At 54.9% G+C, this 20,913-nt stretch overlaps 1 protein-coding gene across 1 annotated transcript in view; it reads right to left on the reverse strand.

Moving 5' to 3' along the window:
• Window positions 1-20,913, reverse strand: part of COL5A1 (collagen, type V, alpha 1) — a 185,901-nt gene that overhangs the window by 47,809 nt on the left and 117,179 nt on the right. The window contains exons 32-44 of the mRNA XM_011991540.1: window positions 16,337-16,381; window positions 16,148-16,201; window positions 14,940-14,984; window positions 14,457-14,510; window positions 12,952-13,005; window positions 9,097-9,150; window positions 8,116-8,223; window positions 6,372-6,461; window positions 6,221-6,274; window positions 5,207-5,314; window positions 2,194-2,301; window positions 1,176-1,229; window positions 127-180 (exon numbers count right to left, since the gene is read on the reverse strand). Coding sequence (XP_011846930.1) covers window positions 127-180; window positions 1,176-1,229; window positions 2,194-2,301; window positions 5,207-5,314; window positions 6,221-6,274; window positions 6,372-6,461; window positions 8,116-8,223; window positions 9,097-9,150; window positions 12,952-13,005; window positions 14,457-14,510; window positions 14,940-14,984; window positions 16,148-16,201; window positions 16,337-16,381 — 882 coding nt within the window. The remainder of the gene's footprint in view (window positions 1-126; window positions 181-1,175; window positions 1,230-2,193; window positions 2,302-5,206; window positions 5,315-6,220; window positions 6,275-6,371; window positions 6,462-8,115; window positions 8,224-9,096; window positions 9,151-12,951; window positions 13,006-14,456; window positions 14,511-14,939; window positions 14,985-16,147; window positions 16,202-16,336; window positions 16,382-20,913) is intronic.

Consider the following 20,913-nt stretch of genomic DNA (forward strand, 5'->3'; position numbering starts at 1 on the left):
GATGCTGGCACCCCAGCAGCTCCAGGGGGCATGGGGCAAACAAGCGGCCACAGGTGAGGATGCTGGCACCCCAGCAGCTCCAGGGGGCATGGGGCTTTCCGAAGGTCATTGACCGTGGATACTCACAGAGGGACCCGGCTGTCCGATGGGGCCTTGAGGACCTGTAGGCCCGGGAGGACCCTGTGGGGAACAAGACAGAGATATGGGAGGCTTCCTGGATTGTGGATAAGGCTGAGGGAGGGGTGGACCACATCCTGAGCCCGGGGACCCATGCATCAACATCATCAGTTCAGTCTCCACATGTGTCTTTCCTTGCACCACGGTGCAAGCCTGCTGCAGCCTCTGGGAGGTAGATGAGGATCTTGGTTCCACCCCGAGCCCATTTCTGGATGGCAAAGAGCTGCCCCCAATGTCTCTCGAGAGCACCGCGTGTCATCTCAACTCCCACATGCACCCACAACACGGGCACGTGAGGCCCCCTTCAACAGGGAGGGTCCCGGCACCATGTCCCCCGCTGTGCCATCCTCAAGAGACCTCCAGCATGGGACCACGGGAAGGAGGCAAGCAAGGAGGGCACCGTGCCCTTGGCCCCGGTAGCCCACCCACGGCTGGAAGGACACAGCCTCTGCGGCAGGCCTCCCAGGAGCACGGATCCTGCTTGACTAGGAATCAACATATTGGGGGAAAGGCCTGGCCATACAGCGGAGGAGACGTTTCACCCGTCGGGAGGGAGCTGGTAGCAGAGCGATGGGGCTTTTGTAAGAACACACTAGGATCTCTGAACAGATGAAAAAACAAAAAGGGGAAAAATGAACAGGCACTTGGTCAATGATGCTGCCTGTGCCGCAGCATTCTGGTCCTCTCACCTCACAGGGCAACGGGTGTGTCTGCAGAACCCAAACCCTCAAGGACAGAAACGCTTGGTTTGTTTAATTTCACAAAACCGGAGGATGCATCCTGTTCATTCTAACACAGAGACTCACTCCCAGATATGCATGCGTGTGCACACACATGTTGTTGGAACACACACGCACGGGAGATTTTCACAGCATGTCCTGCCACTCATCAGCAATGTTGGAAGAGAACGTGCATGGCACACGGCCTACAGCCTGTGACGAGGCCCCTGGCGACCTGGGGGCCGCCGCGCCCCCCGCCCCCCCCGCGCCAACTCTTACCTGCTCTCCTTTGTCCCCTTTGCTTCCTTTCTGCCCTGGCTCCCCGATCTCTCCCTAGGGGAAGGTGTGTGGGATTCTGTTAGACAGCTTGACAACCGTTTGGACCTTTTCTGTTCCCCATAATGAATTTTTCTTGGCGATGAAGAACAGTGTCCTTTCCAGGTGGCCCTATAACTTTCCTACGCATAAATGTTTCCATATATTAGCTTGATTTCCTTTTTAATACACGGGCTAAAAGGGATGAGGTCTTGATTTGATGCTAGATGGGCTTTTAGTAGACCTGAAAATGTGGGAAAAGTCATATTGAAAATATTTACTCTGTTTTTCAAATTGGGCCGCTGCCGTGACAACGTAGTAACAGACAACTCAATTACTATGTTGCCAAAGAAGTTATTAAAATCCTCTCTGTTGTTCCTGTTGGTGCAAGGCTGTCTCCAGCCCGGAGATGTAAGGCATCATTCATGCAGAGGTGACAAAGTTGGAAATGTCCCCAGAGAGGGGTCATAAATAGAAAGTTACAACAGCAAGATTTCACTGTCCGCATTAAACGAAGGATAAAATACAGGCTCCTGCAGTCATCATTTGAGAATTATAAAGCACATTCTTAATGAACGGGAGCCTGGATCATTCAAGTGGAGACATTTAAAAATAGATAGTGAGCAAAACCTCATTAAACCGGGCTCCGCAGCTTCAGAGTTGGAAATGATTCGGGGGGGAACCGGGAAGCATTTTTCTCTGCTCTGGCTACTCACAGCAAATGTCGTGGGCAACCTCAAAATGACACAGGAGGAGGTGGTTTCTAAGTCCCTCAAGCATGCCGGGGACTGCGTGTATTACCGTTTATCTGTGGGCTGCTGGGACATTATCCCCTAACGCCAGGGCTGCGGGGTGGGTGCGGTCTCACTCCACCGGCTGAGCCGCTCTACCCACCGGCATCCTATCCTTTAAATTCGCCACCCTCCCTCGCACCCGCCTGCCCAGCCAGGTCCAGCCATGGGTCACTCTGGATTCGCCTTACCTTATCTCCGTCTTCTCCAGGGGGTCCCACAGGGCCAGCTGGACCCGGGAGCCCCACAGGACCCTGGAGACCGTCTCGGCCAGCCGGGCCTTGTGGGCCTTTCTCACCCTAGAGAATACAGAAGATCTCAGGTCAAATGTGGTTCCAACCTGGGAACGTCCCCCCACCAGCTCATTACCCAAGAGAGGGACCCGTCGGCAGGGAGTGGGAGTTGGTGAGGGGTTGACTGTCCCCACAGTCCTAATGGATTTCAGCCAGGGCCACTGAGGGCCGACTCTGAGCCCACCCCTGGACCGTGAACTTCTGGTGCATCGTTTCAATTAATCCACACTCATCCTACGAAAGGCTGCTCTTTTACAGATGGGGAAACTGAGGCACAGTTAGTGAGTAGTAGAGACAGGATCCAAACCCAGCCAGCCTGAATTCAGGCTCAAACAAAATGAGCCTGTATGTGGATCGTCTAAGCTAGTGACTGGGAGCCAAGCCCAGTGACCGGGATAGCCTGAGCTCCAGCCTTCACCAACTTTCTGATTCTTTATACTCTCTGCACTCTCCCTGCACACATGCAAAAGGATGTGCATGCACACACATGAAGACATACAAGCATACACCAACATGTACATACATGCACACACGCAAATATGGCTGTGTATATACATATATACATGCATGCACACACAAACGTGTGCACAAAACAAGCATACTCACATGCACATGCACACACATGAATATGCACTGACATGTACACACAAGGACATGCATGCACATACAAGGGCATACACACAAACAAGCACACCAACAGGTATGTGCATGCATATATGAGTACGCACACACACGTACACACACAGGACATGCTTGCATGCATACGCACACCCTATTTTTCCTGTCCTTGTAACTTCATTTTCCTCCTAACTGCCTGCTTGGTAATCTCAAATGATTCTTCTTAAGTTCTTGCTTTGCTCAGTTTTACCAGCCATCACATCACTCGGTGAGCAGCCTATATTTTCTCACTCCAGACAGGAATCCCTGTCTTCCGACAGATACACAGAAGGAGAGTGTGCACGTTGGGAAGGGAAACATGGAAGAGAGAATGTACATGCAATGTTCTGGTCTAAATGTAGCTGGGATTTAGTCATCCATCACTATTTCGTCTTACCATTTCCTCCCTCCACAATGCACGTCCTGCTCCTCAAACTTAGCTCCTATTCATAGAAATTTCTACCCTACTTAAGGCAGAGAATGCAAAGACCACGTGTGGGGCTTTTGTGGGAGCTTCCTGTCCTACATTCCCGGTCAGGTTGGGAGTTCTCGGAGACGTCCGACCTTTGCTTGGCCTTTCCTTCCCTCTGGAGCTATTCTGGGAGGATAACGAGCTTCTCCCTGGATAGAGCAACTCTTACAAGGTTTCTGCTTAAATATTTACTCTCTTGAAACCGTGAACCGAGCCATTTCCAACTGACTGTGTGCACTCTCTGCACTGACTGCCCAGTTGGCTTCAGTTTTCTGGCACAGAATCCAGCTGGATCCATGTCCTGGGTGCCTCACTGGAAATGATTAGAAATCACCAAAATTGCCAATAACATATTAAACAGATTCTCAATGGCCCAGATGTTTCCAATGTGGTTTCCAGGGAAGTTCCTGCCCAGGGAATGTAGGCTATTCCTGCCACCCATGAGCCACTGAGAGTGAAACGTACAAGAAAATCACAGCTTTCTGGCCGGGCGCAGTGGCTCACGCCTGTAATCCTAGCACCTTGGGAGGCTGAGGTGGGCAGATCACGAGGTCAGGAGTTCGAGACCTGCCTGGCCAATATGGCGAAACCCCGTCTCTACTAAAAATACAAAAATTAGCCGGATGTGGTAGCGCACATCTGTAATCCCAGCTACTGGGGAGGCTGAGACAGGAGAATCGCTGAAACCCAGGAGGCGGAGGTTGCAGTGAGCCAAGATCATGCCACTGCACTCCAGCCTGGGCAACAGAGTGAGACTCCATCCCCCCCCAAAAAAAGAGAAAGAAAACAGCTTTCTAACAATCAGCACTCAGACCTAACTCAATTTGAGATGGTCTGCGTTGATACCTGCTGATTGCCCCAGAGAACTCAAGCTCACTCTGACCGTCTGTACTGCGAAGGAAAAGCTGAGATTAAATTGGTCTCCATAGCTGATTGAATGCAGAGGTAGGGGACATCGCAAAATTGTGTGGCAGAATTCAAACACGGGTCAGGGTGGACCACTTCTGGACGGTAGGTGGTATTTTGTGGGTTATTCATGAAAGCAGGCTGGCAGGAGGCATCTAGGCGAGGGCGCTCACTCATCTCCTTCATGGAGACCAAGATCTGGGCAGCCTCAAGACATGCTCCTCTCCACTCCTGAGGCTCCACAAAGCCTGCAAAATTTGGGGCTCACCAGTAGGTGGACTTTTCCTGGACACAGAGGAAGGTGCTTCGTCTTCCCGTTATCCACCCATCCCCTGCCCCTTCTTTGCTGGACATCTGCTCTCTACACCTGCCCCCCAACCAAGAAACGGGACTCCCCACTTCCAAATATCCTTTCCCATGAAGAGTCCAGCCATGGGTCTAGCCCAGTAGCGGGGAGCAGTTCACACAGTGGGCAGCTGTGGCCCGACCACACAGGTGGCACTGAGGGTGGACGGAGACCAAGTCCACAGGTCACTGACTGTCTTCGGCCCCTTCCTCTGTCCACACGGGTGGGGAACACCAGCATGCAGGCGTGGACAGGCTGAGCCCTGCCCAGCATCATCCCCGCAGGGCCCCTTTGGCTCAGCTAATGGCAGGAAGAATGTGGTTGGCGCCGGGGCTCCTCCTGTGCTCCTCGGGCAGGTCACCAGGTCACTGTGGGACACTCCCTCTGTCCCAGAGGGCCACAGACCCCACGCTATCCCCAATCCCAAGGAAATACCCCTGGGGTCATCACAGGAGGAGGGACAAGGCTGGACACGGAACGACCCCAGCACCTCTGAGGGAAGGGCTCCCCCGATCCAAGGCAGTACTTACAGGAGCCCCTTTCTCTCCTGCTGGCCCTGGGGGTCCCTGGGGCCCAGGTCTCCCTGGAATTCCAATGGGCCCGGCGGCTCCGGCTGGACCTCTCTCCCCTGGAGATCCCTGAAGTGAAGCAAGAAAACAGTCTGTTTCAAAGGCTCTCAAACTGCGTGGATGTGACTTTGTAAAGTACCAGCTGATCCCTCCACTTACCTGCTGCTCACTCTAGAGCCCACAGTGGCTCCCTATGGCCCTTTGCAAGCACAAATTACCCGGTCTAGCTTTCGGGGCTCTGTGTCCTCCTGTAACTCCAAGCTCCCAGGTGCCCCTCCCCTTGGTGTCTGACACTGTGCCCTGTGGTGTGCTTGCCTTCAACAGGCTCCCTCTTCTAGGAGCCTGGCACTCCCTCCCCTCCAGGGCCCGCAGGGTACCCCCTCTCCTCCAGGGCCCACATGCCTGCGGGGTGCCCCCTCTCCTCCAGGGCCCCCATGCCCATGGGGCACCCACTCCCCTCCAGGGCCCACATGCCCACAGGGCACCCATGCCCCTCTCTACTGTGCTCCTCCATGGTGTGCATTTTCCAAGGAATGCCTTGCCTGGGGGCTGGTATATGGATGGGTGGGTACCTGGCCTAATTGAGAGGGCCATCCTGCCCAGTGTGCCCCCCGCCATGGGCAGCCTGGCTTTAGCGTGCATCTTCAGAGTCCCGGGAGACCCACGTCTGTTTCTTCCCCTGCTGGCCCAGCCCACACCCACGCTAGGTGGACAGGCTTTCTCCTTGCTCCTCCTGCCCTACAGGCTGCCCAGCGCTCTCCTTTCCTCGGTGTGCCCCAGGACCCTTCATCATCCTGGCTGCGGGCTTGGGATGCGCCATCCACATCTCCCCAAAGGCCATCTTCCCCCCTCCATGTCCTCCCCAGGATCCTCAGGGGTCTGGGGCAGCTGCATGCTCTGAGCTCTCAGGGACTGCCCCTTCTGACCTGGAGAGTAGGATTCGAGCAAGAGGATGGGACAAAGGCTTTGACTCACCGCAGGGCCTGGCGGGCCAGGGGGCCCTTCGTTGCCTTTCAGTCCAAGAGCTCCCTGCAAAGCCATGAAAAGGCTGGTCAAGGGCACGCGGGGAGAGGCCTCCAGGGCTGCATCCTGTCCCATTTCATTCCCCGCCTGGCCTCTCACTCACCACTGGACCAGGAAGCCCTCGGTCCCCAGGGAAACCACGTAATCCTGGAGGGCCATCTTTCCCAGGGAGGCCTGCGGGGCCTGGGTCACCCTGAAAACAGAGTCAGAAATGAGTTTTCTTGGAGCCAGCGACGCAGACCTCTCAGCCGCCCCAGAGCGAGGCCAAGCGTTGGGGCCTTCTCATCAGACACCCCTGGACTTGGGTTGGATTGGGCTTCTCCTGGCCACTTTCCAGAGTCGTGACTGGACTCAGCAGTCCACACGTGGGAGCACAGCCTGAGCCTCTGCCTGGAAGCCATGCCCATCTGGCAGGCTCTGCGTGCAAATCTGACCCTGCCACTGCTCCATGGGGTTCCTGAGTCCTTCCTCCCAAGGCCCTTAAGGGCTACGATGGGCCCCGTGGCAGCTGAGGGTACATCCACCTTTTCCATAGATTTGGGGCTCCTTGTAAGACCACGCCCAAAGAAATCCATGGTCAAAACAGCGTTAAAGGCATTGTCCTAAATGGATTTATCGCTTAAGGGACTTCTTCACGCCTGAAACCACATTTTCTGAAAAAAAAGTCACCACTTAGCCTCGACTCTCCCTGAGGTACAGTAAAGCTTTGATATCTTCCAAACTATTCTCTGGGGTCCAATGTGGAGCACAGCGCGGTTTTCAAACGAGCAGGTCAAATGCCCGTGGCCGCCTTTCCAAGCCTGGAGAGCTCTCTTTGTGTCTAGAATACACACACGTGTGCGTGTACACATGTGTTTTGATTCCTATATCTACATGCACACACGGGTGTGTGGTTTTTTTTCAGTATTTCTTCATTTGCTTCACTTTGTTATTTTTCAGATTTACTCTTCCGTGGACCTACAGGCTGGAGAGCTTGCCTTTGCAGCATCCCTTATTGAAGAGCTGAAAGGGAAGGGCTATTTTTGTGCTAACACAGCAAGTTATGGCCACTCACTCTGGGGCGCCCAGGGGAGGAGATATGAAAAGAGGGTAGTTGGAGCTGGCACCAAGAGGTGGGACAAAAACACGTTTGCTTTTCACTTTTATAATTTCTCAGGCTCTTGGGGTGAGGGCTGTTTTTTAAAAACAAACAAACAAACAAACAAATAAGAAAAAACAAAAAAGCAGAGTTTCATTGGTGTTAACCAGGCTGGAGTGCAGTGGTACGATCTCGGCTCACTGCAACCTCCGCTTCCCGGGTTCAAGCGATTCTCCTGCCTCAGCCTCCCAAGTAGGCGGGATTACAGGTGCCCGCCACCACACCCCGCTAATTTCTGTATTTTTAGTAGAGATGTTGGCCAGGCTGGTCTCAACTTTCTGACCTCAGGTGATCCACCTGCCTCAGCCTGCAAAAGTGCTGGGATTACAGGCATGAGCCACCGCACCTGGCTGGGGTGAGGGGTTTTTAAAAGGGCCACTTTCTGCTAAATGTATTATGGACGCACGAAGTCCCAGAGCTTTTTATCCATTTCTGGGAGCAGGGCTTGCAGCTGGGGAGAGAGCAGACGGTGGAGGATGGTGATGACCCCTGCACTCCCCCTTCAAGCCCATCCCTGAGCAGGTCAGCACGACTCCTGGAGTGAATCAAGCAAAAGTGAGTAAATCGTGCGGTCTGGGGAGTGAACTGGCATGAGGAGCGTCTGTTTCAGGAATTACCCATTCATCAGAAAAGAGCAAGAAAAACACCAAGTCCCAGAATGATTCCTTAGGAAACGCCTGAGCTGACAGAGAAGGTTCCAGAAACTCACCTTCGTCCCTTCTTTTCCAGCAAGGCCCGGAAGCCCCTGTTCACCGGGGGGTCCAGGGGGCCCAGGGTGGCCACGCTCACCCATTGGGCCCGTTTCTCCCGTGGGACCCTGTGGGGAAAATCAGTGTCAGCCACAAATGTTTCGAGTGACTTGCAAGGGAGCGAGCATTTCTTCCTAAACCTAAGAACAGCCCTGGTCACGGAGGCAAAGGCCTGCTGCAGGCCCACCAAACCTCCAAGTGCCTTTGCAAGCCTTCTCTTCCTGGCAACAATCCAGAGGGTGGGTGCTGGTGCGCTGCTCACTGCCTGGCCCCTGCTGGGCCCCGCGTGGCCCTCTTCCCCAACCTGGCGCCTTCAGGCGGCACAGCTAAGCCTGCCTTCCTGGGACATGCCCTGAGAGAGGCTGATTCAGCCACAGGACAGGCTGAGGATGGGAGAAAAGCCACACCAGGGGCAGAGCCCACATGCCCTTCAGTTCTGTGGCTGCAGCGGGTCCACATCTTACCACTACATGAGGTGTGCGCTTTCTAGGACACAAGGTGACCCCTCCCCGTTTCACAGCTCTAAGCCATCCATCCTGGCTCTAAGCCGCTCCTGCCACTGATCTGCCACCGATCTGCGGTTAGAACGGCAGGCCCGTGGCACCCACAGGGCCCAGTGGCAGGAAGAGTTAGCTGCCTTGGACACCCACAGCAGCGATGAGCCCAGTTCCTGAGCTGGCCCAGGTCTGGCCCCAGCCACGCTGTGAGCCTCGGGCAGCCTTCCTTGGCCTGCGTGCTGGGTTCGCGTCGAGGGCAAACACATCTCTGCTCGTGTGTGGGGGCGAGCCTCATGCTGACCAGCATTCAGGACCTAAGACAACCTCTCAGCAGCACCTGCACCTCCAGAATCGTGGAGGCAGCAGACGCCCGGGCTGGGACCCTCTTCCCTGCGGGCAAGTGACACCGGGTGACCCATGGAATTCGGGAAGACTGGAGCTTACCTGAGGGCCGACCACGCCTGGGGGGCCTGGAGGGCCAGTCTTGCCTTGGAAACCCTGTCAAAAGAGAGTCACTGCACTGAGGGTGCTGCAGTGGCCTGCGCCACCCCGCCCTGCGCTGTTCTCAGCAGGATGCTTGCCCCCACCTCCCTTCCCCCATAGTAGACCTTCCAGACTTTGTGTGAGAGGCCCATGTCTTTTGTTTCATTTTTTTTTCCCCAGATGGAGAGTCTCGCTCTGTCACCCCGGCTGGAGTGCAGTGGCTCGATCTCCGCTCACTGCAACCTCTGCCTCCCAGGTTCAAGTGATTCTCCTGCCTCACCCTCCTGGGTAGCTGGGATTACAGGCATGTACCACCACACCCGGCTAAGTTTTGTATTTTTAGTAGAGACAAGGTTTCACCATGTTGGTCAGGCTGGCCTCGAACTCCCAACCTCGTGATCCACCTGCCTCAGCCTCCCAAAGTGCTGGGATTACAGGCGTGAGCCACTGTGCATTTGCACTAATTTCACGAGGGTAACGAAGCCACACAAGCTCATCTCACTGGCTGCTCTTCTGCCTCTGCATCTTTAGGCCGATGCAATTCACCTTTATCATGTCACCAAGCGTTCCTTTTCTGAGTCGGCTCAGTGCCCTTTCCGGACCGGGGGCTACCTCTGGCTGTTACTCAGCAGTGGCTCTGTGGCGACTGCCCTGCTTTGGCATGAATGCCTCTGATGCACGACAGGTGACTCTGCCCGTGTGCTCCTCAGCATGTATTTAAAACAGGCTAGAGCGAGAGCCAGCTGCTTTCATAACGCGGCAGCTTGGATGCGTTATTTTTAGCTTGATTCAGCGGGAATATCTCACGCCCGCTCTGCATGCTCACGCGTAGGTAACGATCCTGGCTTGGCTGTGGGTGTCGCCACGCTTTCTGTACTCTCCCTCAAAGGAGAAAGATGACCTTAAGGCAACACAAGCTTCATTTCCGGGCACCTCTGCAGAGCACGACAGGTGCCAGCAAGAAGCCACCTGCAGGTGCCACATGACACTGGTGGAGACATGCACACCTTCCACCCGGAGGCCTCGAGGCAAACTCTAGACTCTGGAGGAGAAGGTGGCTGGCCCCGAGGCCAAGCTAGGGCTAGAGGGTGAACGGCCCCAGGCCTGGGCTCACTGCCTCATTGTCCAGCAGCCAGTGGCACAGTCTCACACCAAGCCACCGGGCCATAAGAACCCACGGCAGATTCAGCTTCTTTTTTTTTTGAGATGGAGTTTCACTCTTGTTGCCCAGGCTGGAATGCAATGGCACGATTTCGGCTCACTGCAGCCTCCGCCTCCTGGGTTCAAGCGATTCTCCTGCCTCAGCCTCCTGAGTAGCTGGGATCACAGGTGCCTGCCGCCAGGCCTGGCTAATTTTTGTATTTTTAGTAGAGACGGGGTTTCACCATGTTGGCCAGGCTGGTCTCAAACTCCCGATCTCAGGTGATCTGCCCATCTCGGCCTCCCAAAGTGCTGGGATTATAGGAGTGAGCCACTGTGGCCAGCCCAGATTCAGTTTCTTTGCAAACTCCAGAAGGGCTCTCTCCTTTAAGCCCAGCTCAGTTGTATACAGCTGGCTAGAATGATCGTTTCTAATGTACGTTACACTTATGGGGTCCGAAGGAAGGGGTGGTGGACAGGTGACAAGGGCATGCCCTGCTCAGTGGACCCGGGGAGAAGAGCCCAAGAGCCCGAGGGGAGACAGGAGCCTTGGTGAAGTTTTGCTAACGTCAATGTTAACACAAAACAAAAAAGGCCTCCCCCAGGGGCCCTCAGCCACTCCTGGCTGTTGAGGACGGAATATGAGCTCAGCCCTTTGCTGAGAAATAAGTTTCTGGCTCACATTTAGGAGAAATAATGACCATTTCTGTTTCATTTTTTAAAAAAAGAAGGAAATCAACACTCCAGAGAAGCTCTTTCTGGTGGGCTTGTCTGGACTAGCCCATGGAGGAGATGCTATGTCCTAAGTGGGTCTCAGAGACATGGAGCGCCCACCGGCATCACTCCAGCGCCCTGTGTCTAGCGAGGCGGCCGCGGTGGCAGAAGGCAGCTGGAAGTACATGTGCAACTTTCTGAGCAGAGACGAGCAGCTTAATTCTTTTACCAGCCTCCGTCCAGTATAAGTCAGAGGGAGAAAAGCACATAATAGGTAAAACCTTCTATCTTGTCTCCTTGAAAAGGCATTAGAGAAAAATATGCGAAGCTCAGAAGAAATGTTTTAATTTCTCTCTATAAACAAAAGAGCAAAGCAATCCCCATTTATCAGGCAGCACGCGCCACGCAGAACACCAGTGAAGGTAGAATTAAAAGAGGTTTCATCACAACGAACCAAAGACAGACAAAGGGGGTTTTGTCAAAGCAGGCACGGAGAATATATTCAACAGGGCACTCACAGACCCATTCCGCGAGGGGACCTGCTTTTGCTGGTCCTGCAGAGACCCTGACCCCTAGAAACCTGGCTGCAGAGACCCTTGCAGTGACCCTGGCATGCCCCCCAGTCTCCTTGGTGGGAAATGCTGCATGTGTGTAATTCATCCTTTAAGCTGGACAGAGCAAGTGGGCACTCAGAGAAGGAACACAGCGTGGCGATGAGGAAGTCGCCCGACACTGCACGTCCCCAGACAGTCAAAGCCTGGAGGCCCAAGCTTGCAGGTGTGGGCCAGGTCACCGGCGTGCCCGCACCCTTTCCTGAAATACACCTTTAGGGAGCTGGGTCAAATTCCAAAGGGCTGATGGGGCCAGGAAAATGATCCCGTTTCTGATGAGGGCTTTTTCTCCCAACTGAAAACGTTGGAGTCCTTTCTGGTCTAGATGAAGTAGCCTGTGATATGCATTTCTCTTTTTTTTTTTTTTTTTTGAGACGGAGTCTCGCTCTGTTGCCTGGGCTGGAGTGCAGTGGCCGGATCTCAGCTCACTGCAAGCTCCGCCTCCCGGGTTCCCGCCATTCTCCTGCCTCAGCCTCCCGAGTAGCTGGGACTACAGATGCCCACCACCTTGCCCGGCTAGTTTTTTGTATTTTTTAGTAGAGACGGGGTTTCACCGGGTTAGCCAGGATGGTCTTGATCTCCTGACCTCGTGATCCGCCCGTCTCGGCCTCCCAAAGTGCTGGGATTACAGGCTTGAGCCACCGCGCCCGGCCCATGATATGCATTTCTAAAGTGAAGGGCAAGGTCAACGTGGAGTCTTTGGCTACAAAGACCATGGGCCCTGAGGCATGACCAGTTAGAGGCCACTTCCACCTGACTGGCGTGTGTCTTCTTTACTGTAAAGGGGACATCGCAGGCATCCTCCAGACCCCCTGGATTGGAGCTGAAAGGGCCTGGGTAAACGTGGGTGGGGATGGTACGTGGCCCGCAGCCGCCCTCTTGAAGTGCTGCAGCATCCAATGACTGAATGACACTGAGTAACATGTAGACCCTTTCCCAGTACTTTCCCAATTAAAAGACGTATCCCTCAAGCTGGGTGGCACTCAGCATTATTCCAAAGGGAAAATAAGGCTGGATGCACGAGGCTTCAGTCTGCCCAGGATAATCTGCGTATATCTTTAAATGTGACCTCTTACCAGTTTCCAAAACCAGCCCACAGCTAGCACCTGCCTTCCGCCCACAGATGCCACAAGGCGCTGCCAGCCAGCAGGACTGCTCTGCCCCGGCCCTGCCTCATAGCCCGGCTCTGAGTCAGTGGAAGCTGGCCCGGCCCTTGGGAGCCTTTCTGGGGCCAGCCTGTCTCTCCCAGGCCGGGAGAGTCCTAGATGGCACTGGGCAGCGAGGGCTGTGCCCACATGCAGGGTGTTCAGAGAGCCAGCCAGCCACGTCCCCCAGCACCCAGGATACTCACAGTCTCGCCTCTCTGTCCAGGGTGCCCCGGGAGTCCATCCTTGCCTGGAGGGCCCTGAAGAAAAACACCAAAGGAAAGGAGGTTCATTCGTGTCTGAGAAGCACCTACCTTTGAGATTTAATGCCACGTGGAGTGACCGTTATTTCCATGGCTCCTGTCCCTGCACATCCTCTGAGAAGGACAATCATCCAGCAGGCAGGGGGACAGTGACAACAAATCTAAGGCTGCCCTTGGTGCCTGCCCGTCATCCTATAAAATCCTCACAACTGCCCCAAGGGACGTGCTGTTGTCGCCCTCATCTCCCAAGGGAGAAACCGAGGCAGAAGAGGCCACTCGGCATCCCGAGGTCCAGCAGCAGGTGGCACAGGCGGCGCCAGGACCTGAGTCTGTCGGTTGCAAAGTCCAACCCCCTCCCCACCAGCCCTGCCAGGCCTGCTGGATCATAATCCCACTGCTAGATGGCTGTTGATACTGGAGGAAATACATCCCACCTGTTGTAAGGCCAAGTGTGTCCCCCAAAAGGACATGTCCCTCCCAGAACCTGTGCCTGTGACCTCACTTGGAAACGGGGTCTTTGCCAGTGTAACTGAATTAGGATGAAGCCAACCAAGATGGGTGTGGGCCCAGCCCAGTGACTGGTGTCCTTATAAAACAAAAGAGAAGTCCGGGTGTGGTGGCTCACGCCTGTAACCCCAGCAATCTGGGAGGCTGAGGCGGGTGGATCACCTGAGGTCAGGAGTTCAAGACCATCCTGGCCAACACGGTGAAACCCCGTCTCTACTAAAAATACAATAATTAGCTGGGTGTGGCAGCGCACACCTGTAATCCCAGCTACTCTGGAGGCTGAGGCAGGAGAATGGCTTGATCCCAGGAGGCGGAGGTTGCAGCGGGCCGAGATCGTGCCACTGCACTCCAGCCTGGGCGACAGAGCGAGACTCTGTCTCAAAAAACAAAAAAAAAAGAAAGAGATTAGAAGACAGAAAGACACAGAAGCAAGTCCACGTGAAGATGGAGGCGGCGGCCAGGGTGAGTGTGCACAGGCCACTGGGTGCCAAGGACTGGCAGCAGCTACCAGCGCCCCGGGAGAAGCTTCCAGAAGGTGCCCGCTCTGACTGACCACACTTAGCTCTCTAACTTCTGGCCTCCAGGGCTGTGAGAGAAGAGCCACACCCAGTTCTAAGCCACACCCAGTTCCTGGTCATTCCTGATGGCGGCCCCAGGGCACTAACACAGAATTGGGTGAGAAAATCACTTCAGTCTAAAGGAGAGGGGACCCCAGCGCGCAGCTCTCTCCAGCGCCGGCGGCCTGGCAATGGGACACAGTCACAGACTGCCCCGCGGAGCCTTGGGCAGGGGTCTCCCCCTCATCTGAGCAGCCAGAATTTCACCTCGGGCCTCCCTCCACCCACCGGCCACTGTGAGGAGCTCCGAGCAGACCTCGGAGACAAGCAGGCGGTGTCGGAAGGGACAGGCAATGCTGGCCCAGTAAGGAAGCCATTACTTACAGGGGGGCCCTTTGGTCCAGGAAATCCCGTGGGTCCTTGGGGTCCGTTGGGTCCCTGGGAACAGAGAAAGGCCAGTTTGAGGATAAGAGGTCTCTTCCGAGCAGCTCCCGTGGCTGACGTGTCTGTGCCGGTGGCTCTCGGAATGCAGGTGTCATTTCTCGCCACCCCCGTGGCCTTTCCTCCATTATTCCAGCCCCTCCCTCACCCTGCCCCACCCTTGGGGGCAGGATGGAGCCTGGGACCCATTTCCTGTCATCTCGGCCATTCGCAAACCCCAAGACCAGGGCTGGGGTCGAGGTGCCTGACGTATGGAAGAGTTCACTCCCTGGGCGTGACCCACCCTTGGGATCTTAGGAAAACCCTACCCTTCAGCAGGGTCTGAAGTGTCCTTCCCTGGCCCCAGCCCACCCCAGGACAAAGTGCAGGGGGCGTTCGAGGCAGGCTCTGCCCTCGGAGATACCCCCGAAGGCTCCAGCTGCTTACCCGTTCACCAGGAGGGCCAGCTGGGCCGTCACCTCCGGAGTTGCCCTTGAGAAGGAAGGAGAGAGGGGGAAAAGCTTATGATTGTTATTATTGGGATAAAAAGACTCTGGCCCATAACGTCATCAAAACGTCTGAGTCAAATATTGCACCTGCGTGCACCCCTCAGGGTGGCCCTGACCCTCAAAAGTAAGGGGCAGAAGGCACTGGCGCTGATCTGTGGCTACTAAAGCCTGCCTGTCCCCCGCCTCTGCACGCAGCTGACCGCCCAGCCTGTCCCCCGTCTCTGCACGCAGCTGACCGCCCAGCCTGTCCCCCGCCTCTGCACACAGCTGACCGCCCAGCCTGTCCCCCGCCTCTGCACGCAGCTGACCGCCCAGTGTCTACAGGGTTGGACATTTCCAGAGTACTCTCCTGAGTGGGACAAAGGTTGTGGCCCAGCCTCGAGCGCCTCAAAAAGTCAAGCAGAGGCAGAACGCAGGGACCCGTTCTAGGGCCACCCCCACATGACAGCTGCTGCTCTGAGTTCTCATACGTGAGCCTCATGTCAGCTCACCGGGCATGAGAAGTGCACCAGAGCTTGACCCAGAGGAGTTCAGGGTAGCCTGTGGGTACATTCCGGTCAGCTGAGGGACAGGCCAGGTCGGCCCCTCAGCCACTGGAAGACTTATCCCAGCAGGAACCCGCTCTGGAGTGGCATCCTGGACAGGTAGGAGCAGCCCGCCTGTTGGGTCTGTGTCCAGATTCTCCACCCAAGGAGTGGCTTCAACGTCCCTCAGTGGGAAGAATGTGCACGAGGCCGGCCTGGGCCTTCCCCTGCCAGAAAGTTCTGGTAGAGGCCTCTGCAGCTCTCAAACCCCTTTCAAGAGAGGAAAGAGGGCCTCCTGACCAGGGGGAGTGAGTCTGTGGTGAACCTGACCCCTGCTGCTGTCTCTGGGGTCCCAGGTGTTGGGGCGAGGCCCTGCCCCTGCTCTGCTGGGGCCACATCTCATGACCATCGTTCTCAATTACTTAATTAAATCTCATCTAAGGCATCCAGAGGCTGCTGGAGGGGACAAGCTGCTTCTTAAATACACCTAAGAAAAGGTCCTGGTTTTTTTTTTTTTTTTCCCTCAATAAAAATGGTCACAGACACCCTCAGATGCTCCGTATCCCTGCAGCTTTGCAACTTGGGTTCATGCCACCCACCACCCAGGAGGCCAAACACGTACCTTGGGGCCAGGTTTCCCAGTGATGCCCCGGGGGCCTCTTTCACCCCTTGGACCCTGGACAGATGGGAGAGAAGGAAAGTCAGCTCAAGTCCCGACTCACAGACACCGCCTTCCCCCAGCCCCCAGCACGTGCTCCCTAAACCATACTCCCGTGTCCCAGACATGCCCACAAGCTGAAAGGGCGGTTACCGTTGGGCCTCGCTGCCCCCGCGGTCCCGGCTTTCCAGGGGTCCCCTAGAATCAGAGAAGGGGCTGGTCAGTCATTCTCTAAATGCCCGGCCCTGCTTAGGTGGCAGCTCTCTCCCGGGTTATTCAGAGACTCTGAATTCAGAGCAGGCTAGGAGGAACGCGGGCCTCCCTGCCACCCACCTTTTCCGTGTTTTAATAGGAGATTTATCAGGGCGAGAAGCTCACCGCACACCCGACACACAGAGCTTTGCTCTTCTGCACAAGTCCTGCTGAAATCCAATTTTCCTCCTGCAGTCTGATGGATGTTTATACTATTATCTGGTTTCTCTCCTCAGAGCACCGCCACATCCTTCCTCCTCCTTCCTCCCTCCTTCCCCTCCTCCTCATCTCTCTCTCTCTCTCTGTCCTCAGCAGGGAGGGAAATCATTATTGCAAGAAAAGAGAAGAAAGTCAACCCCTTTCATACATAATTTACTTTTGCTACAGTTAAGAATATTAGCCATTAAATTTTCAACAGGCTCTGCAGACGTGCAAACTTGCAATTTAATATATAAATCATATATCCAAGAGTCATCGGCTTCTCCTCTAATAGAATTTATACTCTTTTTTCTGTTGCTGTTTTGCATTTTCCAAACCACAGAAAACAAATGTAGTGCAAAGATATCAGAGCTGGAAGATGCAGATAATCTACAGTGAACGGAAGCCAGGGGCTGAACGCGCACCGGCCCCTACATCCCCACCGGGTCCCAGTTCAGCTTCCTGAACTTGACTGGTTTCTTTTTTTTTTGGAGACAGAATCTCACCCTGCCACCAGGCTGTAATGAATGCAGTGGCGTCATCTTGACTGACTGCAACCTCCCAGGTTCAAGCGCTTCTCCTGCCTCAGCCTCCCGAGTAGCCAGGACTACAGGCACACGCCACCATGCCTGGCTAATTTTAGTAGAGATGGGGTTTCACCATGTTGGCCAGGATGGTCTCGATCTCTTCACCTCGTGATTCATCCGCCTCAGCCTCCCAAAGTGCTGGGATTACAGGTGTGAGCCACCGCGCCCGGCTGATCTTGACTGGTTTCTGATGCTCCGCCCAAGGTGGCTCTGTATGGCTGGAGGCCACCTGAGAAGTTTCCTCTCATCATCTTTCATTCATTTGCTGCCAGAGTCAAAACTGCTTCCTAGAGTCTCCCATTTTGAAATGCATTTAATAAAATCATTTATGATGATGAGTTAATTATGTAGCTTTTTAACAATGCGCTCCCTTTCCAGTTCTTCAATTACTATGGTGATATCCTTTGGCTTCAAATAAATATTTGCATATGAAAATTAACGAAACATCTGCTCTCTTCCAGTGACAGGCATTCTACAGGCAAGGACGCCCACGGCCAACCTGGTTACTCCCGGCATTTAGGTGTGAATGAGCTCCGGTTGCCAGGTTTACACATTCCCATCCTCCCCGAGAATGAAAACCCTCTACCCTAAAACAGTCCCACGATGACCTGGACCACAGGTTTCATCCTGCAACACAAATGACTGCAACCCAAGGCACAGGCGCCAGGGCCCTGGCAGGGAGCACAATACCGGCTCCGCCAAAGCACCATCTGGGGCTCCCAGCAGGCATCTTGCTCATCTGTTTTCTTTATAAACTAATTCAAGCCAAAGAATTTCGAGTCCCTGTGACTGGAGCTGTGGAACAGAATGTCCCCCCTCGTCCCTTTAACCTTCCTTCTCCCTGGAAATTGCTTGTGGGCACCTGTCTTCTTGCCCTGAGGAAGGAGAGGACAGTCCCACTAATGGCCGTGCTGGGAAGCCAAGCACAGTTTGAGAGGGGACCTTCCGCTGGAGAAGCCAAACACAGCTAGGAGAGGCCTTCCACTGGTGGGCAGGTGCATCTGAAGAGTGGGTCTTCCCCTTTCCCGGGAAGGGGCTCCTGGGATCCCTCCTTGGCCCGAGGACGAAGGGGCAAAGCAGCACTTTGCTCACACCCCCTCCTCTTCCTTTGGCTTCAGCTGGCTTGACATAGCAGCTTATATTCCTGCCATTTCCACATCTGGCCCATAGTCAAGGTGTCAAGGTCCACAGACCAACACTAGCTCTGCAGAAGGTAGGACCAGGCAGACAGAGGGCAGGCAGCCCTCATATGGAAGGCAGACATACACACACACGCACACACATACACTTGCATGCACACACACGCACGCACACACAGGCACATGCGCGCACACATATGCACATACACACACATGCATGCACGCATGCAGACACTCAGGCCTGGCATCCTAGCATCTAGAAGCATCCGTCTGGCCAGAATATCCAAGGTCTTTTAAAAGACCTCTCTGGGCCGGGCACGGTGACTCACGCCTGTAATCCCAGCACTTCGGGAGGCTGAGGCAGGCGGATCACTTGAGGTCAGGAGTTCGAAACTGGCCCGGTCAACATGGCGAAACCTTGTCTCTGCTGAAAATATAAAAATTAGCCAGGTATGGTGGCGCACACACACCTGTCATCTCAGCTATTTAGGAGGCTGAGGCAGGAGAATCGCTTGACCCTGGGAGGCGGAGGTTGCAGTGAGCCAACATTGCACCATTGCACTCCAGCCTGGGTGACAGAGCGAGACTCTGTCTCAAAAAAATAAAATAAATAAAAGACCTCTCTGGATGAGCACAGACATCCCACTGGCTTTCCCTTCACATCCTTGGAATGGTCCCCTTCCCATTCCTGCCCCACACTGGGACCAGAGTTGTCTCAAACAGCCTTCAGTGCCACTCCCCCTGGCTACAACTTTCAGTGACACTCCCCCTGGCTACAACCTTCGGTGCCACTCCCCCTGGCTACAACCTTCGGTGACACTCCCCCTGGCTACAACCTTCGATATCATTCTCACTGTGTGGCTACAACCTTCAGTAGGTCCCAGTGCCTTGAGATAAAGAGTTTTCCCCCCAAGCAGCTGGCCGCCCCAGCAGGCTCTGCAGCCCACAGCCCACTCCCACGTCTCCCTTGCTGGGCTCAGCCCTGTGCCAGCCCCTGCCTCCTCACCTCTTGACCCCACAGCTCTGCCTGCTTTCCATACCTCACCTATCCACTTCTGTCCCTCCTGCAGGGCTCAGCAAAAATGTCACTGCTCCAGGAGGCCTCCCTGGACCTTCTGGGTCAGACCCTGGTGCCTATGACCTTTCCCTGACTCACCCTTGTCCTTCATCGTCACAGCCACCACCTCTGAGTGCTGCTCACTAGGTGGTGTTCCTCTCTGGATGCCAGAGGAATGTCTGGTTTGACCACCAGAGTCCTCAGAGCCTAGCAGAGCACCCAGCACGTAGAATGCATGTGCGATGCATGTGCTGTTTAAGTGAATGGACTGCCCCGAAGACTACCAAGTCCAAAGCCCAAGGCAAAAGAAGGGCGGCCAAGGGCGAAACCCAGGAGGCAGCTTCTGTTCACTAAGGCGCAGAAGACAAGCCAGCGCCCAGAGGCTTCTGGGTAACCTGAGTGAGGCTTCCGCAGTCAACAAAAGAGGAAGGGTCCCTTTGCAAGGACAGCCCAGTCCCCAGCTTCCTGTTGGGCTTTCCTGTTCGGGAAGCCCAACCTACTAGACCAGAGGGCACCCACGCTCTCCGTCATTCCCCAAACTTGGCACAAAGCATCAACCCTGCCCAGAAAGCCGGGCAGTGCTGGGGCGTCATTCTGCAGTGATGATGCCACCGAAGGCTCACGGGGGTAAAGACTATACTCAGCGTCCTGAACGGGAGGCTCTGAAGAGCTGTAATGGCAAAGATGAAGGAGGCCAGGGCTCCAACTCACACGCATGAACCACCACTACCATGGCTCAAGGGGAAGCAAACAGCCTCGTCCTTTTGGCCTGAGGTCTGTGTTGTGGGTTGTGCCACCAGCCAGATGCAGTGGTGAACAAAATGTCCCTGGGCAGGGCCAGACACCCAGAGGCTACAGAAAGGTTGTGAGTGGCTCCCATGTGTGACTGGGGCATGTGGCAGGTCTGGGCTTGAGTCAGGTTTGTGTTATGTCTGGTGACCCACAGTGCTGATGCCCAGGACATCTGGAGCACCCATCTCAGCTCCTTGGCTCGGGGATGGGGAGGCTGAGAGGCATTAGGAGCAGAGCCCCAGTCAGGAGCATGGGAGTGAGCAAGGGCTCCAGGTGCTCCAAGAGGTCCCTGGTCCCACATGGTCCTCCACGGAAAGGGCTTGTGGTCACATCCCATGATCAGCTGCAGAAGGTCATTTCTTCCCCCAGACACTCTCACTACAGTGCAGGGTGAAAGGCCCCCCAGCACAGGAGCAGTGTACCGGGGTACCCCACATTCCCCATGCTTCTCAGAGTGGTGCCTAAGAGTATTTCAGAAGACAGTGTATCCCCAAAGGCACTAGCCAGGCCTCCAGAGGAAGAATGACAGCTAGATAGTGACAAATGGAGAGGTGGATGGGTTGGATAGATACGGACAGAGATAGACAGATAATAGAAGATGGATGGATGGATGGATGAATGGGTGGGTAGATGGATGGGTGGGTGGGTGGATGGATGGATGGATGGATGGATGATGGATGGATGGACGGATAGATGGGTGGGTGG

This window comes from Mandrillus leucophaeus, unplaced genomic scaffold (genome assembly GCF_000951045.1).
Source record: "Mandrillus leucophaeus isolate KB7577 unplaced genomic scaffold, Mleu.le_1.0 Scaffold398, whole genome shotgun sequence".
Taxonomy (NCBI): domain Eukaryota; kingdom Metazoa; phylum Chordata; class Mammalia; order Primates; family Cercopithecidae; genus Mandrillus; species Mandrillus leucophaeus.